This window comes from Stenella coeruleoalba (assembly GCF_951394435.1).
Source record: "Stenella coeruleoalba genome assembly, chromosome: 1".
Taxonomy (NCBI): Eukaryota; Metazoa; Chordata; class Mammalia; order Artiodactyla; family Delphinidae; genus Stenella; species Stenella coeruleoalba.
The window spans coordinates 57,408,582-57,433,821 of NC_137169.1; the positions used below are offsets into that span (position 1 = coordinate 57,408,582).

The following is a 25,240-nucleotide window of genomic DNA, read 5'->3' on the forward strand; positions in this document are numbered from 1 at the left end:
TTTTCCTAGCAATTTTTGGAATCTTCTAAAAGCAAACCTACTGTATGGACATTAATACTTAAATAACAAAAAATAATGTTTCTTTAATGGTTACTAATGATTCATTCTTCCCCTTCACTTTCCTCTGGGAAAATTAACTGGTGTTCATTATAAATAACTTTCAGTAAAATATGGATATAGTCTACATACCATAAATATCATTTAAAAAAACCAAAAGGATATAGGTAACACATCTAATGTTTAGACATTTTTAACAGTAAACTTGAGAAACAATGATAGAGCAAGTTATAAGGTGATAAGTTCCATGAATCTGTATCTCTGAAGGGTATGTAGTCATTATAAATAAGGTCATTGTTTTCTGAAAATTACCAATTCTTTTTAAACTTGGCTTTTCAAAATATTTACTGATTTACTATTTTTAAATATTACATTTGTCTTTGGGTCAAAATTAGTGAGAGTAGAAATATTTGAGTTCAATTTATGAAAATTTACCAAAACTTTACAAAACTTTGCCAGGGTATAGTTTGAAGTAAAGACCATCCCTTAAATGTAGTAATATAATTCTAGAAGAAAAAGACTCAGAAGTTCAGAATATGGAGACAAAAATTATATAATCACAATATAATCAGAAGTGGAACTTAACAAACTTCTTATAACTGAACTTTGTAAAAATTCTTTCATAGCAGTATATCTGGAGAATTACAATTTTGTGTTGGTTTTAATTATAACATTTAATCTTAAAACTTAACATACTAAAAGCTAAATTTGTAATGCAGGATTTCCAAGCCTTGGTACTATTGACATTTTGGCCAGATAATTTTTTTTGTTGTGGGGCTCTTTGGTGAATTGACGAAATTTTAGCAGTATCCTTGGCATCTACCCAAAATGTCAACATAGTCATGACAACCAAAAATGTCTCCAGATATTGCCAAGTGTCCCCTAGGAAAGGTAAAATTGTCCCCAATTAAAAGCCATTGTTGTTAACGTATCTCCATTTTATGTTGTCACAGAGCTTGCATATTTTATTTTTCTTACAAGTTATCTAACGTATAGAAAGAGAGAGAGAAAACTGTGGAAACTACATGTATGAAAAAGAGCTTAAGAGCAAGTAAAGAAGCGACAGAGAAAGATACGATCTTTGAAACTCTTGACAGGTATCCAAGAAAAAATAAAATTTTCAGTTCAAAGTTCAAGACTATGTGAAAGAGTAACAATGGGGCTTCCCTGGTGGCGCAGTGGTTGGGAGTCCGCCTGCCGGTGCGGGGGACGCGGGTTCGTGCCCTGGTCTGGGAGGATCCCACGTGCCGCGGAGCGGCTGGGCCCGTGAGGCATGGCCGTTGGGCCTGCGTGTCCGGAGCCTGTGCTCTGCAGCGGGGCAGGCCGCGGCGGTGGGAGGCCCGCGTACCGCAAAAAAAAAAAAAGAGTAACAATGATATTTCTAAGTAAAAGTTGTATTTTTCATGTTCCACCAGAAAGAAAATATTGTAACTACTACAAAAGAATTTGTTAAAAATGTCACATGAAAACATTCCAAAAAATCTTAAATAACAAGACACTAATAAAAGAAATTTTAAAAGATATAAATGAATGGAAAGGTAGTCCATGCTCATGGATTGGAAGAATTAACATTGTTAAAATGTTCATGTGGGGCTTCCCTGGTGGCGCAGTGGCTGAGAGTCTGCCTGCCGATGCAGGGGACGCGGGTTCGTGCCCCGGTCCAGGAAGATCCCACATGCCATGGAGTGGCTGGGCCCGTGAGCCATGGCTGCTGAGCCTGCGCGTCCGGGGCCTGTGCTCCTCAACAGGAGAGGCCACAACAGTGAGATGCCCGCGTACCGCAAAAAAAAAAAAAAAAAAAAAATGTTCATGTGACCCAAAGCAGTCTACAGATTCAATGCAATCCCTATCAAAATTCCAATGGCAGGTTTCGCAGAACTAGAACAAATAATTCAGAAATTTATGTGGAACCACAAAAGACAGTGAATAGTCTAAGCAATCTTGAGGAAGAAGAACTAAGCTGGAGGTACACACTCTCTGATTTCAAACTATACTACAAAGCACTAGTAATCAGAACAGCATGGTATTGACATAAAAACAGACTCATAGATCAATGAATCAGAATAGAGAGCACAGAAATAAATGCACACATATATTGTCAATTATTTATGACGAAGGAGCCAAGAATATACAATGGGGAAAGGATAGTCTCTTCAATAAATGGTGTGGGGAGAACTAGACAGCCACAAGCAAAAGAATGATACTAGATTACTATTTTACACCAAACGTAAAAATTAACTCAAAATGGATTAAAGACTTGAAATATAAGACCTGAAACCATAAATATCCTAGAAGAAAACATAGACAATAAGCTTCTTGACATTGGTCTTGGCATTGATTTTTTAGATCTGACTCCAAAGCAAAAGCAACCAAAGCAAAAATAAACAAGTGGTACTACATCAAACTAAAAAGCTTCTGCATAGCAAAGGAAACCATCAATGAAATCAAAAGACAACCTACTGAATAGGAGAAAATATTTGCAAACCATATATCTGATAAGGGGTTAATCCAAAATATATAAAGAACTCAAAGAACTCAATAGCAAAAAAAAAAAAAAAAATCTGATTAAAAATGGACAGATAAGCAAAACAGACATTTTTTCCAAATGGTACATGAGATGTTCAACATCACTAATTATCAGGGAAATGCACGGTATTATGTTAAGTGAAATAAGTCAGAGAGAGAAAGACAAATACCATATGATTTCACTCATATGTGGAATGTAAAAAACAAAACAAAAACCAAACTCATAAATGCAGAGAACAGATTCATGGTTGTTAGAGGGGAAGGAGGTTGGGGGGTAGGTGAAATGGGTAAAGGGGGTAGGTTAATTATAGAGTGACAGATAGTAACTAGACATGGTGGTGATCACTTTGTAGTGTAGACAAAGATTGAATTATACGTTGTACACTTGAAACTAATATAATGTTATATACCAATTTTACCCCAATTTTTAAAAAACTGAAATAAATGAAATCTTACTTTTTTCTAAATTACTCCCTGGCAGTCTTTGGTCCCAGTCTTTAGAAGGTATGCTTGCTTTACTACTTGAATCAACTGTAGATCTTTTTACTGGTAAAGATGAAAGCTCCATAGCATTATAAGAATCGTACAAATCCCAAGCAGTGGACATTATGCCTAAATAAAGAAACAGAAAGGTACAAAGTATTTTGAACCAAATTCTAATATTTTCGCTTATATATAACGAGTTATAGCAAAATCTAAGATAAGAAAATCTATTGTTCAGGGAAAAAATACTATTGTTTTCCAACAATGGCAGGAAGTAGGTAACGATGAAAAAGAAATAAATCAAGACGACACCTTAAGAGATCCTTAGCCATTACACTTTTAGCATCTACAAATACCTTAATGTTTTAGTAATAGCTGCAAATAATCCTCACCATCTATTCTGATCCCCATGCCTTCCTCTCTTTATCCCAAACTGGTGCCACATAATCTCATTAGTCTGTCAGTATAGGGCTGCCTTGATATGGTCCTGGACAACCATGTTATAATAAGGTTTTAAGGTGCTTTACTTAAGGTTAACATATAACATACTATATTCTATAGTACTTTTTATTTGTAATCATATAATTCCATTTTTATCAAGTTAAATTTCCTATATACTAATGTGTAAAGATTGTACTTGGGAAAGTGACAGACTGTTCTCAGGAAATTTATAGACTAGTATGGTTATTACCTTCTCTTTTTAAATTTTTGTTTAATTTATCTATATTTAATCAAATTAGCAAATATAACAATGGTCTCCAAACAAAAACTGGTAATGTTATTTATCTTTAATATATAAAAATAAAAAGTGCCCAACCCCTTTTATTGCTGATATAACAATGAAATTCTCATATATAAATTATCGTATCAGTGACCATGTAATGATATATTCCTACATGCTAACCTTACTAAACTTTCAGTTAAAGTACAATGATTTAATAAAAAGTTATTTTCCCTGAAAATCAAAACAGGATCTAGATCTAATAAATGCAACTACTTCATTGTTAGAACTTTTATTTTCATGATGTGGAATGAAAGAGCTCTGGTATTTAACAATTTTTTCAATTAGTAAGAATGTTAATTCACATCTCATAATAACATTTCTATCTTAATGAACGTATCTTGATAGTATGTAACAAAGTCATGCACAGAGTAAATAAATACCTAGTATATTTTGCTGAATTGAAAAGGGTACAATTTCCATGGTCACAAAGTAAAAGACCTTAGAAAGAAATTATTTCTTTGAATTTTGAATTACCTAACCTTCTTTTTCTTCCGTTAACTAAAAGTTTAGGAAGTTGAGCATACAGAAATATATTGTTACATGGTCACTAATAAGATAATTGTTACATAAATAAATATACAAGTTATAAATGAGCAATGTAAGATGTTTTGGTGATTTAAAGTTGTTTCTTCTTTAAAGATAACAAATAACATTCATTGGTAATTTTAGTTTAGGTAACATCATTACATTTGTTCACTGGAATAAAAATTAACCTAAGAAACAGAAAACCTAAGAAACAGATATTATGTACATGCCATAATATCATGTACAAGGTAGAATAATAAATAATGAGTGTGACTTCCCAGTTTTATACTGTCATACACTATTAAAGAAATCTTATTTTAATTACTATCAGAAAAAAAAGTATTCCCTACTATATGTATGTTTTGAGCATTTCTGTGTGTACGATTGTGTAAAGTTGTTACAAGTTTTAAAACATTGTTTCTGTCTACTAGTTTAATTCAGACTATAAAAGAGTAACAATTGGCCACGTAACATTTATAGAAAAATAATTTTGAGCTTCTCTGGTGGCGCAGTGGTTGAGAGTCTGCCTGCCGATGCAGGGGACACGGGTTCGTGCCCCAGTCCAGGAAGATCCCACATGCCGCGGAGCGGCTGGGCCCGTGAGCCATGGCCGCTGAGCCTGCGCGTCCGGAGCCTGTGCTCCGCCACGGGAGAGGCCACAACCGTGAGAGGCCCGCGTACCGCAAAAAAAAAAAAAAAAAAAAAAAAAAAAGGAAGAAAAATAATTTTATTTTAGCTGAGTAAAAGGACATGCTTACTGTAAAAGAAAAGGTAAGACTTACATTTCCATCACCTAGAAATAATAACTGCTAACATTTTCATGCATGTCTTTCCAGACTGACATAAATATATATGTGTTTGTATATGAACAAATATAAATGCATATTTTTAATAAAAATGAGCTCATATCACACATACTTTTTTAAAAGAATTTTTATTGTAGTATAATATACACAGAAAACAAACTGTCTTTATGAAATCTACTGAGTTTTAGGATTTAACTGTATTTTCAAAAGTTAGCCAGGAACACTAATACATTTATTGAATTATCCATTTTTTTGAAATGACACTTCTGTAATAAATTATTGTATGTATACTGTTAGGTGGGAAAACTTTTCCTCAGTTTTTGTGAATCTTTACAGAGGCAATTTCAGCTAAATTGACATTTCTGGCTTCTCTATGTCCCTCATTCACTAATTGCCAGGGAAAGAGAAATGGCTAATCCTATAGGAGAGTTTAGGAGAAAGAATTGCAGCTCAGCCACTTCTGGATTCTTTTGTTAAGCCTGCTCACTTGCAAAAAGCATGCATTCTGGTCTGTTCTCACCCATGCAAAGGAGGTCTGTGCTTTTCTAGCTGTGCCAATTACTATTGGTAAGATCTATTCTGGAGGGGAAAACGGCAAGTCCACTTAGCTGTGGATTTAAGGCTACATTTTTCAATTAACTTCATCAGTAATAAAGGTACTACTTTTATTTCCTTCTCTGTGACTCCTGAATCTCTTTCAATTTCAACCAAAATCAGGCAAGGAAGACATGCTTTTTTATTGATCCATAAAATCTCAATACTTACTTGGTCTGTATCAAATTCTTTAATATAAATTGTACCATTATTTTTAAAATTTTTATTGGAGTATAGTTTATTTACAGTGTTGTGTTAGTTTCAGGTATACAGCAAAGTGAATCAGTTATACATATACATATATCCTCTGTCTTTTAGATTCTTTTCCCATATAGGCCATTACAGAGCAGAGTTCCCTGTGCTATACCCATTATTTTAATAAAACCTTTATTGTGAAATATATACCTTCACAGAAGAGTGTATAACACATATATGTGAATTAAGAATTAATACCATGTACTCACAAACCAGTATAAGAAATAGAACATCCTTAGATGCTTAGAAGCCCCCTGGACACTCTCCCATCATAGGCCCCTTCCTTCGAGCTACCTCCAAAAGAAGTATTCACTTTGCGTAACTTTTGTATTGATCATTCTCTTGCTTTGTTTTAAGGTTTTCTTCTCCTATGGCAAATGCTATTGGGGTCCTGCATGTATCCATTCTGCATCAGCTATTACTTGCCAATCTCCCAACTACGAGCACCTGCATTTCTCTGCTTGGGTCTGTCTTTGGTCACCAAGACCACTTTGATGTCCATAAATTAGGCTGGGATTGCCAAGGAACTAACAAGCCCATCAACCATCAAACAATGTATACCTAGATAATACACTGTCTAGTTAAAAAAACAGAATAGCAAACACTAACACAGATGCATAAGGAGAAAACAAAACCACTATTAGATGAGGACAATTAGATGAGGACTCCCAAGAGAAGACAAGCAGAACTATCTGGGCCATAATCTGACTTCAGCTTCTTTGAGAGTTTATAAGAGACACTTAGAGGGAAATCACAGGGTGAGACCATGAGTAAGTCCTTGGAAACACAGAGCTTAACCCACTAACAGCACCTGACAAGCTAGGCACTGAATGTCCACTGAAAACATGGTCAGGGTAAGTGGGCTGCTTTGTGTTTTCTGTTCACCATGACTTCTCTGCTGCTCTCAGGAGTATGGTAAAACAGAACATGTCTGTGAAGTGAAATGAGTTTCCTCAACTTACCTAAGGAGACCTACTGGAAAGGAGAGTAGGGACTATATTAAGAATGGTAAAACCCAGCTAGATACAGAGAAGGATCTGGGCAGATTCACCTGAGCATTCTGTCCTCAGGTTAAGAAGATGGGACTCAGAGTTTCCAGTTCCACAGTTAAGGGGCTTGGAAGTTGCCATTCTGTACTAACAACAAGTAAAAAATTAAACAGACTGAAAAATCAACACCTCTTCTTGGATCTGAAAAAGAGGTAAGGACACAGGGAAAAGAACTGCTGCCTCTAAGATTGGAGAGTCACAGTTTACTGCAGCAGAGACTCAGAAGTAGAAACTGCTGTGGGAACCAGTTCTGGGGTAGGAAAACCTGAACTGTAAATGATGAATTGGTGCAGGTTCAGTGTGGACAAGTCTGAGAGTTAAAAACTCTAAGGGGCCCAGTCATAGGGAAGCCCCTGCATTTTGTGAGCTTTATCTCCAGGAGCTGGACCAGATTCCCAGAGTGAGTATGAGAAAAAAAAAAAAAATCCCTCATGCTTCTGGTAGGGGAAGGGGAAAAGGAACCATTCTGAAATATACCAGAGCACTCTGTTCTTAACAATGCCTGCCCTCAGAATAAACTAGTTCAGCAGAGAACAGCCTGCCAGGGTCTTTTCAGAGCCTAACTGAACTGTGGGAAGGGAAATACCCAGCACCAGCACACTGGAGACGTCTTGTCCTACCTAAGGGTGGGGAAAAAAACTGAGACACATTTGTGAAGTTCATAGTCCACAGGAATAGGTACACTGAAAGGCTGAAACCTAATCAAAGGACTAAAATGCCTGCCTCCTCCACACCTTACCACCACAGTACTAAAGGCCTATTTACAGCAGCTCCTTTTACCTGATACATCATGTATCATATGTATCATACTAAAAGATCATACTAAAAGATAAAAAAATCATACTAAAAGATAAAAATCATACTAAAAGATAAATCATACTAAAAGATAAAAAAATCATACTAAAAGATAAAAAATTATACTAAAAGATATAAAAATCATACTAAAAGATAAATCAAATCATACTAAAAGATAAAAAAAATTTTGAAGAGGTAGAGCAAGCATCAAAACTAGACATGGCAGGGATGTTGGAATTATTAGACCAGGAATTTAAAACAACTGTGATGAATATGCTAAGGGCTCTAATGGATAAAGTAGACAAAATGCAAGAACAGATTGGCAATGTAAGCAGAGAGATGGAAATCATAACAAAAAGGACCAAAAAGAAAAGTGAGAAACCAAAAACACTGTAGAAGAATGCCTTTGATGGGCTTATTGGTACACTGAACACTGCTGAGGAAAGAATCTCTCAGCTTGAAGAAATCTCAACAGAAATCTCCAAAACTGAGAAGGAAAGAGAACAAAGACGAAAAATACAGAACAGAAAGAAGGGAAAGAAGAAATCTTATTTGAAGACATAATGGCTGAAAACTTCCCTAACCTTGGGAAGGAGATAGACATCCAGATCCAGGAAGCCCAGAGTTCCTAATAAGAGGAAAACAGGGCTTCCCTGGCGGTGCAGTGGTTGAGAGTCCGCCTGCCGATGCAGGGGACACGGGTTCATGCCCCGGTCCGGGAAGATCCCACATGTCGCAGAGCGGCTGGGCCCGTGAGCCATGGCCGCTGAGCCTGCGCATCCGGAGCCTGTGCTCCGCAACGGGAGAGGCCACAACAGTGAGAGGCCCGCGTACCGCAAAAAGAAAAAAAAAAGAAATACCACTCTGTGCATGGCCACAACTGTGAAGTAAGGAAAGCCCTATCTAAGGAAAAGGTGGCTAGTGCTTCATCCAGCCAAAGAGGTCAAAGTGGTTCTGGAAACTTTGGTGGTGGTCGTCGAGGGGGTTTTGGAGGGAATGACAGCTTTGGTCGTGGAGGAAACGTCAGTGGTCAAGGTGGCTTTGGTGGCAGATGTGGTGGTGGCTATGGTGGCAGTGGGGATGGCTATATTGGATTTGGTAATGATGGAAGCAGTTTTGGAGGTGGCGGAAGCTACAATGATTTTGGCAATTATAACAATTAATCTTCAAATTTTGAACCCATGAAAGGAGGAAACTTTGGAGGCAAAAGTTCTGGGCCCTATGGTGGTAGGGGCCAATACTTTGCCAAACCACAAAACCAAGGTGGCTATGGTGGTTCCAGCAGCATCAGTAGCTATGGCAGTGGCAGAAGGTTTTAGTTGCTGCCAGGAAACAAAGCTTAGCAGGAGAGGAGAGCCAGAGAAGTGACAGGGAAACTACAGGTTACAACAGATTTGTGAACTCAGCCAAGCACAGTGGTGGCAGGGCCTAGCTGCTACAAAGAAGACGTGTTTTAGACAATACTCATGTGTATGGGCAAAAAAAAGCTCGAGGACTGTATTTATGACTAATTGTATAACAGGTTATTTTAGTTTCTGTTCTGTGGAAAGTATAAAGCATTCCAACAAGGGTTTTAATATAGATTTTTTGTTTTTTGCACCCATGTTGTTGATTGTTAAATGTAATAGTCTGATCACGACACTGAATAAATGTGTCTTTTTAAAATGTGCTATGTAAAGTAGTTAGTCTACTCTGAAGCCATTTTGGTAAACTACCCCAACAGTGTGAAGTTAGCATTCCTTCAGGGTGATGCCAGGTTCCATGTGAAATTTATTTACAACCTGCTTGGATGGAGAAGCCATTGTCTTCAGAAACCTTGGTGTAGTTGAACTGACAGTTACTGTGTTGTGACCTGGAGTTCACCTTTAAAAGGGTCACCCAAGCAAAGTCATGGAGTTTCTTGGCACATCCTATGCAATATATCTAAATTGAATTATGGTACCAGATAAAGTTATAGTTGGGAATGAAGCTTGTGTATCATCCTTTATCATGTGTAACCAATAAACGATTTAATACCCTCTTGAAAACAATGCTAAAGGGACTTCTTTAAGCTGAAAAGAAAGGATGCTAATTAGTAACAAGGAAACATGAAAGAACAAGTCTCACTGAAAAGGTAAATATATAGTAAGTGGATTAATCACTTTTAAGCTAGTATGAAGATTAAAAGAAAAAATAGTAAAAATAGCCATGATGGCAATAATTAGTCAATGAATACATAAAATAAAAAGATATTAAATGTGGAGAAGGCAGAAGATGGCGGAAGAGTAAGACGCAGAGATCACCTTCCTCCCCACAGATACACCAGAAATACATCTACACGTGGAACAACTCCTACAGAACATCTACTGAAGGCTGGCAGAAGACCTCAGACCTCCCAAAAGGCAAGAAACTCCCCACGTACCTGGGTAGGGCAAAAGAAAAAACAGAGACAAAAGAATAGGGACGGCACCTGCACCAGTGGGAGGGAGCTGTGAAGGAGGAAAAGTTTCCACACACTAGGAAGCCCCTTCGCGGGCGGAGACTGCGGGAGGCGGAGGGGGGAGCTTCGAAGTCGCGGAGGAATGCACAGCAACGGGTGCGGAGGGCAAAGCGGGGAGATTCCCGCACAGAGGATCGGTGCCGACCAGCACTCACCAGCCCGAGAGGTTTGTCTGCTCACCCGCCGGGGCGGGCGGGGCTGCGAGCTGAGGCTCTGAGGCTCGGGTTTCGGTTTCCGACGGAGCGCAGGGAGAGGACTGGGGTTGGCGGCTTGAACATAGCCTGAAGGGGTTAGTGCACCACAGCTAGCCGGGAGGGAGTCCGGGAAAAAGTCTGCACCTGCCGAAGAGGCAGGAGACTTTTCCTTCCCTCTTTGTTTCCTGGGGCGTGAGGAGAGGAGTTTAAGAACGCTGCTTAAAGGAACTCCAGAGACGGGCGCGAGCCGCGGCTAAAAGCGCGAACCCCAGAGACGGGCGCGAGCCGCGGCTGAAAGCGCGGACCCCAGAGACGGGCGCGAGCCACGGCTGAAAGCGCGGAATCCAGAGACGGGCGCGAGCCGCGGCTGAAAGCGCGGAATCCAGAGACGGGCGCAAACCGCGGCTAAAAGCGCGGACCCCAGCGGCGGGCGGGAGACGTTAAGGCTGCTGCTGCCGCCGCCAAGGGGCCTGTGTGCGAGCACAGGTCACTCTCCACACCCCTCTTCCGCGGAGCCTGTGCAGCCCGCCACTGCCAGGTTCCCGGGATCCAGGGACAACTTCCCCGGGAGAACGCACAGCGCGCCTCAGGCTGGTGCAAAGTCACGCCGGCCTTTGCCACCGCAGGCCCACCCCGCACTCCGTGCCCCTCCCTCCCCGCCGGCCTGAGTGCGCCAGAGCCCCCGAATCAGCGGCTCTTTTAACCCCACCCTGTCTGAGCAAAAAACAGACGCCCTCCAGCGACCTACACGCAGTGGCAGGGCCAAATCCAAAGCTGAGCCCTGGGAGCTGTGAGAACAAAGAAGAGAAAGGGAAATGTCTCCCAGCAGCCTCAGAAGCAGCGGATTAAAGCTCCACGATCAACTTGATATACCCTGCATCTGTGGAATACATGAATAGACAACCAATCATCCCAAATTAAGGAAGTGGACTTTAGGAGCAAGATCTATGATTTTTTCCCTTTTCCTCTTTTTGTGAATGTGTATGTGTATGCTTCTGTGTGAGATCTTGTCTGTATAGTCTTGCTTCCACCATTTGTCCTAGGGTTCTATCCGTCCATGGTTTTTTAAAAAAAAATTTTTTTTCTTCATAATTAATTTTAATAACGTTATTATACTTTACCTTCGTTCTTTCTTTCTTTCTTTCCTTTCTTCCTTCCCTCCTTTAGACAACGAATCATCCCAAATTGAGGAGGTGGTCTCTGACAGCAAGATTTATGATTTTTCCCCATTTACCTCTTTTAGTGAGGGTGTATGTGTATGCTTCTGTGTAAGATTTTGTCTGTATAGCTTTGCTTCCAACATTTGTCCTAAGGTTCTATCCGTCCCTTTTTTTTTTTTCTAAATAAGAATTTTTTAATCCAATAACTTTATTATACTTTATTTTATTTTTACTGTATCTTCTTTCTTTCTGTCTTTTTTCCTTCTTTCCCTCCTTCCTTCCTTCCTCCCTCCCTCCCTCCTTTCTTTCCTTCTTTGCTTCTTTCTTTCTTTCTTCCTTCCTTCCTACCCTCCTTTCCTTCTTTCTTTCCTCATACTTCTACTAATTCCCTCTACTTTTTCTCCCTTTTATCCTGAGCCGTGTGGATAAAAAGCTCTTGGTGCTCCAGCCAGGAGGCAGGGCTCTGCCTCTGAGGTAGGAGAGCAAACTTCAGGACACTGGTCAACAAGAGACCTCCCAGCTCCACATAATATCAAACGGCGAAAATCTCCCAGAGACCTCCATCTTAACACCAGCACCCAGCTTCACTCAATGACCAGCAAGCCACAGTGCTGGAAAACCTATGCCAAACAACTAGCAAAACAGGAGCACAACCCCACCCATTAGCAGAGAGGCTGCCTAAAATCATAATAAGGCCACAGACACCCCAAAACACACCACCAGAAGTGAACCTGCCCACTAGAGAGACAAGATCCAGCCTCATCCACCACAACACAGGCACTAGTCCCCTCCACCAGGAAGCCTACACAACCCACTGAACCAACCTTAGCCACTGGAGACAGACATCAAAAACAGGAGGAATTACGAACCTGCAGCCTGCAAAAAGGAGACCCCAAACACAGTAAGATAAGCAAAATGAGAAGACAGAAAAACACACAGCAGATAAAGGAGCAAGATAAAAATGCACCAGACCTAACAAATGAAGAGGAAATAGGCAGTCTACCTGAAAAAGAATTCAGAATAATGATAGTAAGGTTGATCCAAAATCTTGGAGATAGAATGGACAATAGAATGGACAAAATGCAAGAATCAGTTAACAAGGACCTAGAAGAACTAAAGATGAAACAAGCAACGATGAACAACACAATAAATGAAATTAAAAGTACTCTAGATGGGATCAATAGCAGAATAACTGAGGCAGAAGAACGGATGAGTGTCCTGGAAGATAAAATAGTGGAAATAACTACTGCAGAGCAGAATAAAGAAAAAAGAATGAAAAGAACTGAGGACAGTCTCAGAGACCTCTGGGACAACATTAAATGCACCAACATTCGAATTATAGGAGTTCCAGAAGAAGAAGAGAAAAAGAAAGGGACTGAGAAAATATTTGAAGAGATTATAGTTGAAAACTTCCCTAATATGGGAAAGGAAATAGTTAATCAAGTCCAGGAAGCACAGAGAGTCCCATACAGGATAAATACAAGGAGAAATACGCCAAGACACATATTAATCAAACTGTCAAAAATTAAATACAAAGAAAGCATATTAAAAGCAGCAAGGGAAAAACAACGAATAACACATAAGGGAATCCCCATAAGGTTAACAGCTGATCTCTCAGCAGAAACCCTACAAGCCAGAAGGGAGTGGCAGGACATACTGAAAGTGATGAAGGAGAAAAAACTGTAGCCAAGACTACTCTACCCAGCAAGGATCTCATTCAGATTTGATGGAGAAATTAAAACCTTTACAGACAAGCAAAAGCTGAGAGAGTTCAGCACCACCAAACCATCTTTACAGCAAATGCTAAAGGATCTTCTCTAGGTAAGAAACACAAGAGAAGGAAAAGACCTATAATAACGAACCCAAAACAATTTAGAAAATGGGAATAGGAACATACATATCGATAATTACCTTAAATGTAAATGGACTAAATGCTCCCACCAAAAGACACAGATTAGCTGAATGGATACAAAAACAAGACCCTTATATATACTGTCTACAAGAGACCCACTTCAGACCTAGAGACACATACAGACTGAAAGTAAGGGGAAGGAAAAAGATATTCCATGCAAATGGAAACCAAAAGAAAGCTGGAGTAGCAATTCTCATATCAGACAAAATAGACTTTAAAATAAGGACTATTAAAAGAGACAAAGAAGGACACTACATAATGATCAAGGGATCGATCCAAGAAGAAGATATAACAATTGTAAATATTTATGCACCCAACATAGGAGCACCTCAATACATAAGGCAAATACTAACAGCCATAAAAGGGGAAATCGACAGTAACACATTCATAGTAGGGGACTTAAACACCCCACTTTCACCCATGGACAGATCATCCAAAATGAAAATAAATAAGGAAACACAAGCTTTAGATGATACATTAAACAAGATGGACTTAATTGATATTTATAGGACACTCCATCCAAAAACAACAGAATACACATTTTTCTCAAGTGCTCATGGAACATTCTCCAGGATAGATCATATCTGAGGTCACAAATCAAGCCTTGGTAAATTTAAGAAAATTGAAATTGTATCAAGTATCTTTTCTGACCACAACGCCATGAGACTAGATATCAATTACAGGAAAAGATCTGTAAAAAATACAAACACATGGAGGCTAAACAATACACTACTTAATAATGAAGTGATCACTGAAGAAATCAAAGAGGAAATCAAAAAATACCTAGAAACAAATGACAATGGAGACACAACGACCCAAAACCTGTGGGATGCAGCAAAAGCAGTTCTAAGGGGGAAGTTTATAGCAATACAAGCCCACCTTAAGAAGCAGGAAACATCTCGAATACACAACCTAACCTTGCACCTCAAGCAATTAGAGAAAGAAGAACAAAAAAACCCCAAAGCTAGCAGAAGGAAAGAAATTATAAAAATCAGATCAGAAATAAATGAAAAAGAAATGAAGGAAACAATAGCAAAGATCAATAAAACTAAAAGCTGGTTCTTTGAGAAGATAAACAACATAGATAAACCACTAGCCAGACTCATCAAGAAAAAAAGGGAGAAGACTCAAATCAATAGAATTAGAAATGAAAAAGGAGAAGTAACAACTGACACTGCAGAAATAAAAGAGATCATGAGAGATTACTACAAGCAACTCTATGCCAATAAAATGGACAATCTGGAAGAAATGGACAAATTCTTAGAAATGCACAACCTGCCAAGACTGAATCAGGAAGAAATAGAAAATATGAACAGACCAATCACAAGCACTGAAATTGAAACTGTGATTAAAAATCTTCCAACAAACAAAAGCCCAGGACCAGATGGCTTCACAGGCGAATTCTATCAAACATTTAGAGAAGAGCTAACACCTATCCTTCTCAAACTCTTCCAAAATATAGCAGAGGGAGGAACACTCCCAAACTCCTTCTACGAGGCCACCATCACCTTGATACCAAAACCAGACAAGGATGTCACAAAGAAAGAAAACTACAGGCCAATATCACTGATGAACATAGATGCAAAAATCCTCAACAAAACACTATCAAACAGAATCCAACAGCACATTAAAAGGATCATACACCATGATCAAGTGGGGTTTATTCCAGGAATGCAAGGATTCTTCAATATACACAAATCTATCAATGTGATAAACCATATTAACAAATTGAAGGAGAAAAACCATATGATCATCTCAATAGATGCAGAGAAAGCTTTTGACAAAATTCAACACCCATTTATGATAAAAACCCTCCAGAAAGTAGGCATAGAGGGAACTTTCCTCAACATAATAAAGGCCATATATGACAAGCCCACAGCAAACATCATCCTCAATGGTGAAAAACTGAAAGCATTTCCACTAAGATCAGGAACAAGACAAGGTTGCCCACTCTCACCACTCTTATTCAACATAGTTTTGGAAGTTTTAGCCACAGCAATCAGAGAAGAAAAGGAAATAAAAGGAATCCAAATCGGAAAAGAAGAAGTAAAGCTGTCACTGTTTGCAGATGACATGATCCTATACATAGAGAATCCTAAAGATGCTACCAGAAAACTACTAGAGCTAATCAATGAATTTGGTAAAGTGGCAGGATACAAAATTAATGCACAGAAATCTCTGGCATTCCTATATACTAATGATGAAAAATCTGAAAGTGAAATCAAGAAAACACTCCCATTTACCATTGCAACAAAAAGAATAAAATATCTAGGAATAAACCTACCTAAGGAGACAAAAGACCTATATGCAGAAAATTATAAGACACTGATGAAAGAAATTAAAGATGATACAAATAGATGGAGAGATATACCATGTTCTTGGATTGGAAGAATCAACATTGTGAAAATGACTCTACTACCCAAAGCAATCTATAGATTCAATGCAATCCCTATCAAACTACCACTGGCATTTTTCACAGAGCTAGAACAAAAAATTTTGCAATTTGTATGGAAACACAAAAGATCCCGAATAGCCAAAGCAATCTTGAGAATGAAAGAAGGAACTGGAGGAATCAGGCTCCTTGACTTCAGACTATACTACAAAGCTACAGTTATCAAGACGGTATGGTACTGGCACAAAAACAGAAAGATAGATCAATGGAACAGGATAGAAAGCCCAGAGATAAACCCATGCACATATGGACACCTTATCTTTGATAAAGGTGGCAATAATGTACAGTGGAGAAAGGACAGCCTCTTCAATAAGTGGTGCTGGGAAAACTGGACAGGTACATGTAAAAGTATGAGATTAGATCACTCCCTAACACCATACACAAAAATAAGCTCAAAATGGATTAAAGACCTAAAAGTAAGGCCAGAAACTATCAAACTCTTAGAGGAAGACATAGGCAGAACACTCTATGACATAAATCACAGCAAGATCCTTTCTGACCCACCTCCTAGAGTAATGGAAATAAAAACAAAAATAAACAAATGGGACCTAATGAAACTTCAAAGCTTTTGCACAGCAAAGGAAACCATAAACAAGACCAAAAGACAACCCTCAGAATGGGAGAAAATATTTGCAAATGAAGCAACCGACAAAGGATTAATCTCCAAAATTTACAAGCAGCTCATGCAGCTCAATAACAAGAAAACAAACAACCCAATCCAAAAATGGGCAGAAGACCTAAATAGACATTTCTCCAAAGAAGATATACAGACTGCCAACAAACACATGAAAGAATGCTCAACATCATTAATCATTAGAGAAATGCAAATCAAAACTACAATGAGATATCATCTCACACCAGTCAGAATGGCCATCATCAAAAAATCTAGAAACAATAAATGCTGGAGAGGGTGTGGAGAAAAGGGAACCCTCTTGCACTGCTGGTGAGAATGTGAATTGGTTCAGCCACTATGGAGAACAGTACGGAGGTTCCTTAAAAAACTAAAAATAGAACTACCATATGACCCAGCAATCCCACTACTGGGCATATACCCTGAGAAAACCAAAATTCAAAAAGAGTCATGTACCAAAATGTTCATCGCAGCTCTATTTACAATAGCCCGGAGATGGAAACAACCTAAGTGCCCATCATCGGATGAATGGATAAAGAAGATGTGGCCCATATATACAATGGAATATTACTCAGCCATAAAAAGAAACGAAATTGAGCTATTTGTAATGAGGTGGACAGACCTAGAGTCTGTCATACAGAGTGAAGTAAGTCAGAAAGAAAAAGACAAATATCGTGTGCTAACACATATATATGGAATTTAAGAAAAAAAATGTCATGAAGAACCTAGGGGTAAAGCAGGAATAAAGACGCAGACCTCCTAGAGAACGGACTTGAGGTTATGGGGAGGGGGAAGGGTGAGCTGTGACAGGGCGAGAGAGAGTCATGGGCATATACACACTAACAAACGTAGTAAGGTAGATAGCTAGTGGGAAGCAGCCGCATGGCACAGGGATATTGGCTCGGTGCTTTGTGACAGCCTGGAGGGGTGGGATAGGGAGGGTGGGAGGGAGGGAGACGCAAGAGGGAAGACATATGAGAACATATGTTTATGTATGACTGATTCACTTTGTTATAAAGCAGAAACTAACACACCATTGTAAAGCAATTATACCCCAATAAAGATGTTAAAAAAAAAAAAGATATTAAATGTGACATCAAAAACATAAGATGGGAAAAGAGAATAAAAACATTGAACTTTAGAATGAGATCAAGCATAAGTTTTTATCCCCAAATCAGTCTGTGTGATATAGCACATTAACAAAATGAAGCATAAAACTATATGATCATAGAGGACAAAAAGCATTTGACAAAAGTCAACATCCGTTTATGATAAAAACTGTCAACAAAGTGGGTATAGAGGGAACAGACTTCAACATATTAAAGGCCATATATGACAAGCCCACATCTAACATCATACTCAACAATAAAAAGCTGAAAGCATTTCCTCTAAGATCAGGAACAAGACAAGGATGCCCACAATTTCCACTTTTATCCAACATAATATTGGAAGTCCTAGACGGAGAAAATAGGCAAGAAAAAGAAATAGGTATCCAAATTGGAAAGAAAAAAGTAAAACTGTCACTCTTTGCAGATGACATATTATATACAGAAAAGCCTAAAAACTCCATCAAAAAATTGTTAGAACAAATGAAGTAATTCAGTAAATTACAGGATACAAAAATCAATACACAAAAATCTGCTGCATTTCTATACACCAATAACGAGCTATCACAAAGAGAAATAAAGAAAAAAAATCTTATTCACAAATGCATCCCCCCACCCCAAAAAAACACCACCTAGGAATAAATTTAACCAAGGTGAAAGACCTCTATATTGAAAACCACAAGACATTAATGAAAGTAATGGAAGAAGACACAAATAAATGGGAAGACACAAATAAATGGAAGACACAAATAAATATCCATAAATGGATATTTCATGCTCGTGAATTAGACGAATCAGTATTGTTAAATGTCCATATTTCCCAAGGCACTCCACAGATTCAATGCAATCTCCATTGAAATTCCAATGACATTTTTCAAAGAAATAGAACAAACTGTCCTAAAATTTGTATGGAACCACAAGAAAAACCAAACAGCCAGAGCAATCTTGTGTAACAAGGAACAAAGTTGGAGGCATCACACTCTCTGATTTGAAACTATATTACAGGACTTCCCTGGTGGCTCAGTGGTTAAGAATCCACCTGCCAATGCAGGGGACATGGGTTTGATCCCTGGTCCAGGAAGACCCCACATGCCATTGAGCAACTAAGCCCGTGAGCCACAACTACTGAGCTCACATGCCACAACTACTGAGCCCACATGCCACAATTACTGAAGCCCACACACCTAGAGCCTGTGCTCCACAACAAGAGAAGCCACCACAACGAGAAGCCTGCGCACCACAACAAACAGTAGTCCCTGCTCGCTGCAGCTAGAGAAAGCCCACGTGCAGCAACGAAGACCCAACACAGCCAAAAAGAAAAAGAAAAAGAAACTATATTACAAAGTATAGTAATTAAAACAGTATGCTATTGACATAAAAACAGAAACATAGATCAATGGAACAAAATTGAGAGCTCAGAAATAAACCCACATATATATTGTCAATTAATTTGTAACAAAAGAACCAAGAATATACAATGGGGAAAGAAAAATCTCTTCAGTAAATGGTGTTGTAAAAACTGGACAACCAGGCTTCCCTGATGGCGCAGTGGTTGAGAGTCCGCCTGCCAGTGCAGGGGACACGGGTTTGTGCCCCAGTCTGGGAAGATTCCACATGCCGTGGAGCAGCTGGGCCTGTGAGCCATGGCCGCTGAGCCTGTGCGTCCGGAGCCTGTGCTCCGCAACGGGAGAGGCCACAACAGTGAGAAGCCCGTGTACCGCAAAAAAACAAAACAAAACTGGACAACCACAGGCAAAAGAATGAAACTAGATCACTATTTTACACCATACATAAAAATTAACTCAAAATGGATTAAAGACTTGAATGTAAGACCTGAAATCATAAAACTCTTAGAGGAAAACATAGGAAGTTATGCTCTTTGACACTGGTCTTAGTAATTCTTTTTTGGATATGTCTCCTCAGGCAAAGGAAACAAAAGCAAAAATAAACAAATGGGACTAGTATATCAAACTAAAAAGTTTTGCACAGCAAAGGAAACTATCAACAAAATGAAAAGGCCTCTTACTGAATGGGAGAAGATATTTTCAAGCAATATATCTTATAAAGGGTTAATATCTAAAATATACACAAAACTCATATAATTCAACATTAAAAACAAACAACCTAATTTTAAAAATGGGTAGAGGACCTGAATAGACTTTTTTCAAAGATGACATGCAGATAGCCAACAGGTACGTGAAAGGTGCTCAACATCACTAACCAACTGGGAAATGCAAATCAAAACCCAATGAGATATCATCTCATGCCTGTTAAAATGGTTATTATCAAAAATACAAAAATAAGTGTTGGCAAGGATGTGGAGAAAAGGGAACACTTGTGCACCATGGGTGAGAATGTAAATTGGTGTAAGCACTATGAAAAGCAGTATGGAGGTTCCTCAAAAAATTAAAAATAGAACTACCATATCATCCAGCAATTCCACTTCTAGGTATTTATACGAAGAAAAGCAAAACACTAACTTGAAAAGATATATGCACCCCCATGTTCATAGCAAAATGAGTACAATAGCCAAAATATGGAAGCAACCTAGGTGTTCCTTGAGGGATGAATGGGTAAAGAAAATGTGTTATATATACATAATGTAATAATATATAGCTATGAAAAAATGAAATCTTGCCATCTGCAACAACATGGATGGATCTTAAGATTATTATACTACATGAAATATGCCAGACAGAAAAAGATAAATACCTTATGATCTCACTTCTATGTGGAATCTAAAAGAGAGAGAGAGAGAGCACGGACACAGAGAACAGACTGGTAATTGCCAGAGGCAAGGGAGTGAGGGGTGGGTGAAATGGGTGAAGGGGGTTAAAAAGTACAAACTTCCCTCTATAAAATAAATAAGGCATGGGGGTGTAATGTACAGAGTGGTGACTATAGTTAATAATACTGTATTGTATATTTGGATGTTGCTAAGAGAGTAGATCTTAAAAGTACTCATCACAAGAAAAAACTTTTCTATGTACAGTGATGAATGTTAACTAGACTTATGATCATGATCATGATCCATTTCACAATATATACAAACATCTAATTGATATGTTGTACACCTGAAACCAATGTTATACGTCAATTATATCTCAATGAAAAATAGTAAAATAAAAAAGAATTAGAGCAGGGCTTCCCTGGTGGCACAGTGGTTAAGAATCCGCCTGCCAATGCAGTGGACATGGGTTCGTTCCCTTGTCCAGGAAGATCGCACATGCCGCGGAGCAACTAAGCCCGTGCGCCAAAACTACTGAGCCTGCGCTCTTAGCCCACAAGCCACAACTACTGAAGCCTGCAGATCTAGAGCCCGTGCTCCGCAACAAGAGAAGCCACCGCAATGAGAAGACTGCGCAATGCAACGAAGAGCAGCCTCAGCTCACCGCAACTAGAGGAAGCCTGCACGCAGCAACGAAGACCCAATGCAGCCATAAATAAATAAATTTATTTTTCAAAAAAGATAACAAAGGAATACTATGAACAACTCTATGCCAATAGATTTGATAACCTTGATGAAATTTTCCGATTCCTTGAAAGACACAATCTGCCAAAACTCACACAAGAAGAAATAAACAATATCAATTAAGGAAATTGAATCAATAATTAATAATCTTCCAAAACTGAAAGCACCAGGCCCAGATAGATCCACTGAGTTCTACCAATAATTTAAGGAGAAAATTACACCAATTCCCTGCAATATCTTTAAGAGGATAGAAACAGAGGGAATACTTTTTAACTCATACTTTGAGGCCAGCATTACTCTAATACCAAAAAACAGACAAAAACACCATAAGAAAGAAAAATGGCAGACCAATAACTCTCATGAACACAGATGCAAAAATCCTCTACAAAATATTAGCAATCAAATCCAGCTGTATATAAAGAGAATTATACACCACAATTAAGTGGAGTTTATCCCAGGTATACAAAGCCTAGTTCAACGTTGGAAAATTGATTGATGTAATCCATCACATCAACAGACCAAAGAAGAAAAATTACTTGATCATATCAACAGATTCAGAAAAAAGCACTTGACAAAATCCAACACTCATTCATGATAAAAACTCTCAGTAATTTAGGAATAGAGGAGGAACTTAACTTGACAAAGAATATCTATAAAAACCTACAGCTAACATAATTAATGGTTTTCTTCTAGAAACTAGATTTTCCACTAAGATCAGGACCAAGGCAAGGATGTCCCCTTTCATCACTCCTTTTCAACATCCTACTGGAAGTCCAAGCTAATGCAGTAAGATAAGAAAAAGGAAATAAAAGAAATACAGATTGGAAAGAAAGAAATAAAGCTGTTTTTGTTCTCGGATGACATAATCATCTATATAGAAAATCTGAAAGAATTAACAAAAACTACTGAACTAGTAAGTGATTACAGCAAGGTTGCAGGGTACAAAGTTAATAATACACAAAAGTCAATCTCTATCCTGTACACCAACAATGAACAAAGGAATTTGAAATTTAAAACAATATGATTTACATTAGCACCCCAAAAATGGAATAGTAATAAATCTAACAAAATATGTACAAAATCTATTATGAGGAAAACTACTAAACTCTGATGAACAAAATCAAAGAATGAAATAAATGGAGAAATATTCCATGTTTATTAATAGGAAGACTCAGCATTGTCATGATGTCTGTTCTTCCCAAGTTGATCTATAGATTCAACACGATCCCAATCAAAATCCCAACAAGTTATTTTGTGCATATCAGCAGACTGATTCTAAAGTTTATGTGAAGGGGCAAAAGACCCAGAAGAGCCAGCACAATATTGAAGACAAAGAACAAAGTCGGAGGACTGACACTACTCAACTTGAAGACTTACTACAGTGCTATAGTAATCAAGACAATGTGAATGGAACAAAATAGAGTGCTCAGAAATAAACTCACATTAATATAATCAATTGATCTCTGTAAAAGGAATGGAAAAAAACAAATGGAGCAAAGATAGTCTTTTCAACAAATGGTGCTGGAACAACTGGACATCCAAATGCAAAAAAAAAAAAATCTATACACAGATCTTACATCCTTCAGAAAAATTAACTAAAACTCATTATAGACTTAAAAGTAAAAGCAAAACTAGAAAACTCCTAGAATAAAACATAGGAGAAAATTTAGATGACCTTGGGTATGGCAATGACTTTTTAGAAACAGCAAAAGCACAATCCATTAAACAGTAATAGATAAGCTGGACTTCATTAAAATTAAAAATGTCTGCTCTGTAAAAAGAAATGTCAAAAGAATAACAAGACAAGCCACATATTGGAAGGAAACATTTGCTAAAGATACATCTGAAAAAGGACTATTGTCCAAAATATACAAATATCTTTTGATCCTTAACAATAAGAAAACAAAAAAACAAATTTTAAAATGGGCCAAAAGCTTAACAGACACCTCATCAAAGAAGACATACAGATGGCAAGTAAGTATACAAAAATATGCTCCACATCATATGTCATCATGGAAGTACAAATTAAAACAAAAATGAGGAGAATTCCCTGGTGGTTCAATGGTTGGGACTAGGTGCTTTCACTGCTGGGGCCTGGGTTCAATCCCTGGTTGGGGAACTAGGATCCCTCAAGCTGGACAATGCAGCCAGAAAACCAGAAAACAAACAAACAAAAATGAGTTGCAAAAAAAAAAAAGAGTTGCCACTACTCACCTATTAGAATGGTCAAAATCTGGAACACTGACAACACAAAATGCTGGTGAGGACATGGAACCGCAGAAACTCTTCATCATTGCTTCTGGGAATGCAAAATGGTACAGCCACTTTCAAGACAGTATGGCTATTTCTTACAAAAATAAAAATACTGTTGCCATACAATCCAGCAATAGCACTCCTTGATATTTACCAAAAGGAGTTAAAAACTTATGTCTACACAAAAACCTGCATACAGATATTTATAGCAGCTTTACTGATAATTGCCAAAACTTGAAACAATCAAGATGCCCTTCAGTAGGTAAATGGATAAATTAACTGTGGTACATCCAGATAATGGATGGTTAAGAGTCTTGCTACCTATGTTCTACAAGCTGTCCATGACGGAGGAGAGGATTTCAGAGGAGTCTCTGTGTGCAGCATTCAGTATGCTTGTTTTTTGTTTGTTTGTTTAAGTACCCATGTCTTGATCTATGCCTGGTGTTCCCCAGCTAAAGAGCCTCTATTTTGTCCTCTCCAGAGAAGAAATTTCTGACATCTTCCAGGGTAGAAGAGGGGAAGTTGCTCAGAGAATTAGATTCCTTTTTGTGACTGAATTATATTTCATTGCATGTATTTACACATTTTGTTTATCCATTCATCCATTGATGGACATTTCAGTTGTTTCTACTTTTTGACTATGGTAAAAATTGCTGCCATGAACATGTGTGTACATATATTTGAGTACTTATTTTCCATTCTGTGGGGTATTATATCTATCTTTATGCTAGTACCACCCATTTTGATCACTATAATTTTATAGCAAGTTTTCAAATCAGGAAGTATGAGCTCTCTAACTTTGTTCTTTTTCAAGATTGTTTTGGCTACTTGGGGATCCTTTGATATTCCATATAAATTTTAGGATGACTTTTTTTCTATTGTTGCAAAAAAGTCTTTGGGATTATTTTGGGTGGTATTCACATCTTAATAACATTAAGTCTTTCAACCCATAAACACAGAATGTATTTCCCATTTACTTAGGTCTCCTTTAATTTTTTTCAGCAATGTTTTATAGGTGTCAGTGTACAAGTCTTTCATCTCCTTGGTTAAAATTATTCCTAGGTATTTTATTATTTAGGATGCTATTATAAACACAATTACTTTCTTAATTTCCTTTTTGGATTGTTCATAGGTAATACATAGAAATACAACTGAATTTTGTGTGCTGATCTTATATTCTGCAACTTTTCTTTTTATTTTATCTATATGAGATGATGGTTGTTAATTAAACCTATTGTGGTAATCTTTTCACAATATAGGTAAATCAAACCATCATGCTGTACTTTTACATTGATGTATGTCAATTATTTCTCAATAAAACTGGAAAAAATAGTGAGTCTCTTGTTAGACAACATATAGATGGATCATGGGTTTTTTTCTTCCAGTTTTTTTGATGTTTGTTATCTTTGTTTAATCCATCCTACCAACATTTGCTCTTTAATTGGAGTGTTTAATCCATTTATTTAAAGTAATTACTGTTTAGGAAGGGCTTCTGCCATTTTTAATCTGTCTTCTTTATGTCTCAAATTTTCTTGTTCTTCAAATCCTCCATGACCATCTTCTTTAATGTTTAATTGATCTTTTTTATAGTGCATCATTTTTATTCCTCTCTAAATTTTTTTCTGTAATTTTTAAGTTATTTCTTGGTGACTGCCTTGGGAATTAAAATTAATTTCTTAAAATTTTAACATTCTATTTTGAAGTAAT

The 25,240-nt window shown here is 37.8% G+C and overlaps 1 protein-coding gene across 1 annotated transcript in view; it reads right to left on the bottom strand.

Annotated features, from left to right (window-relative positions):
• Window positions 1–25,240, bottom strand: part of DNAI4 (dynein axonemal intermediate chain 4) — a gene marked incomplete at its 5' end in the record, with an annotated part of 124,703 nt that overhangs the window by 59,405 nt on the left and 40,058 nt on the right. Inside the window, 1 exon segment of the mRNA XM_079922893.1 lies at window positions 3,040–3,195. Within this exon segment, the coding sequence (XP_079779019.1) occupies window positions 3,040–3,195 (156 nt within the window).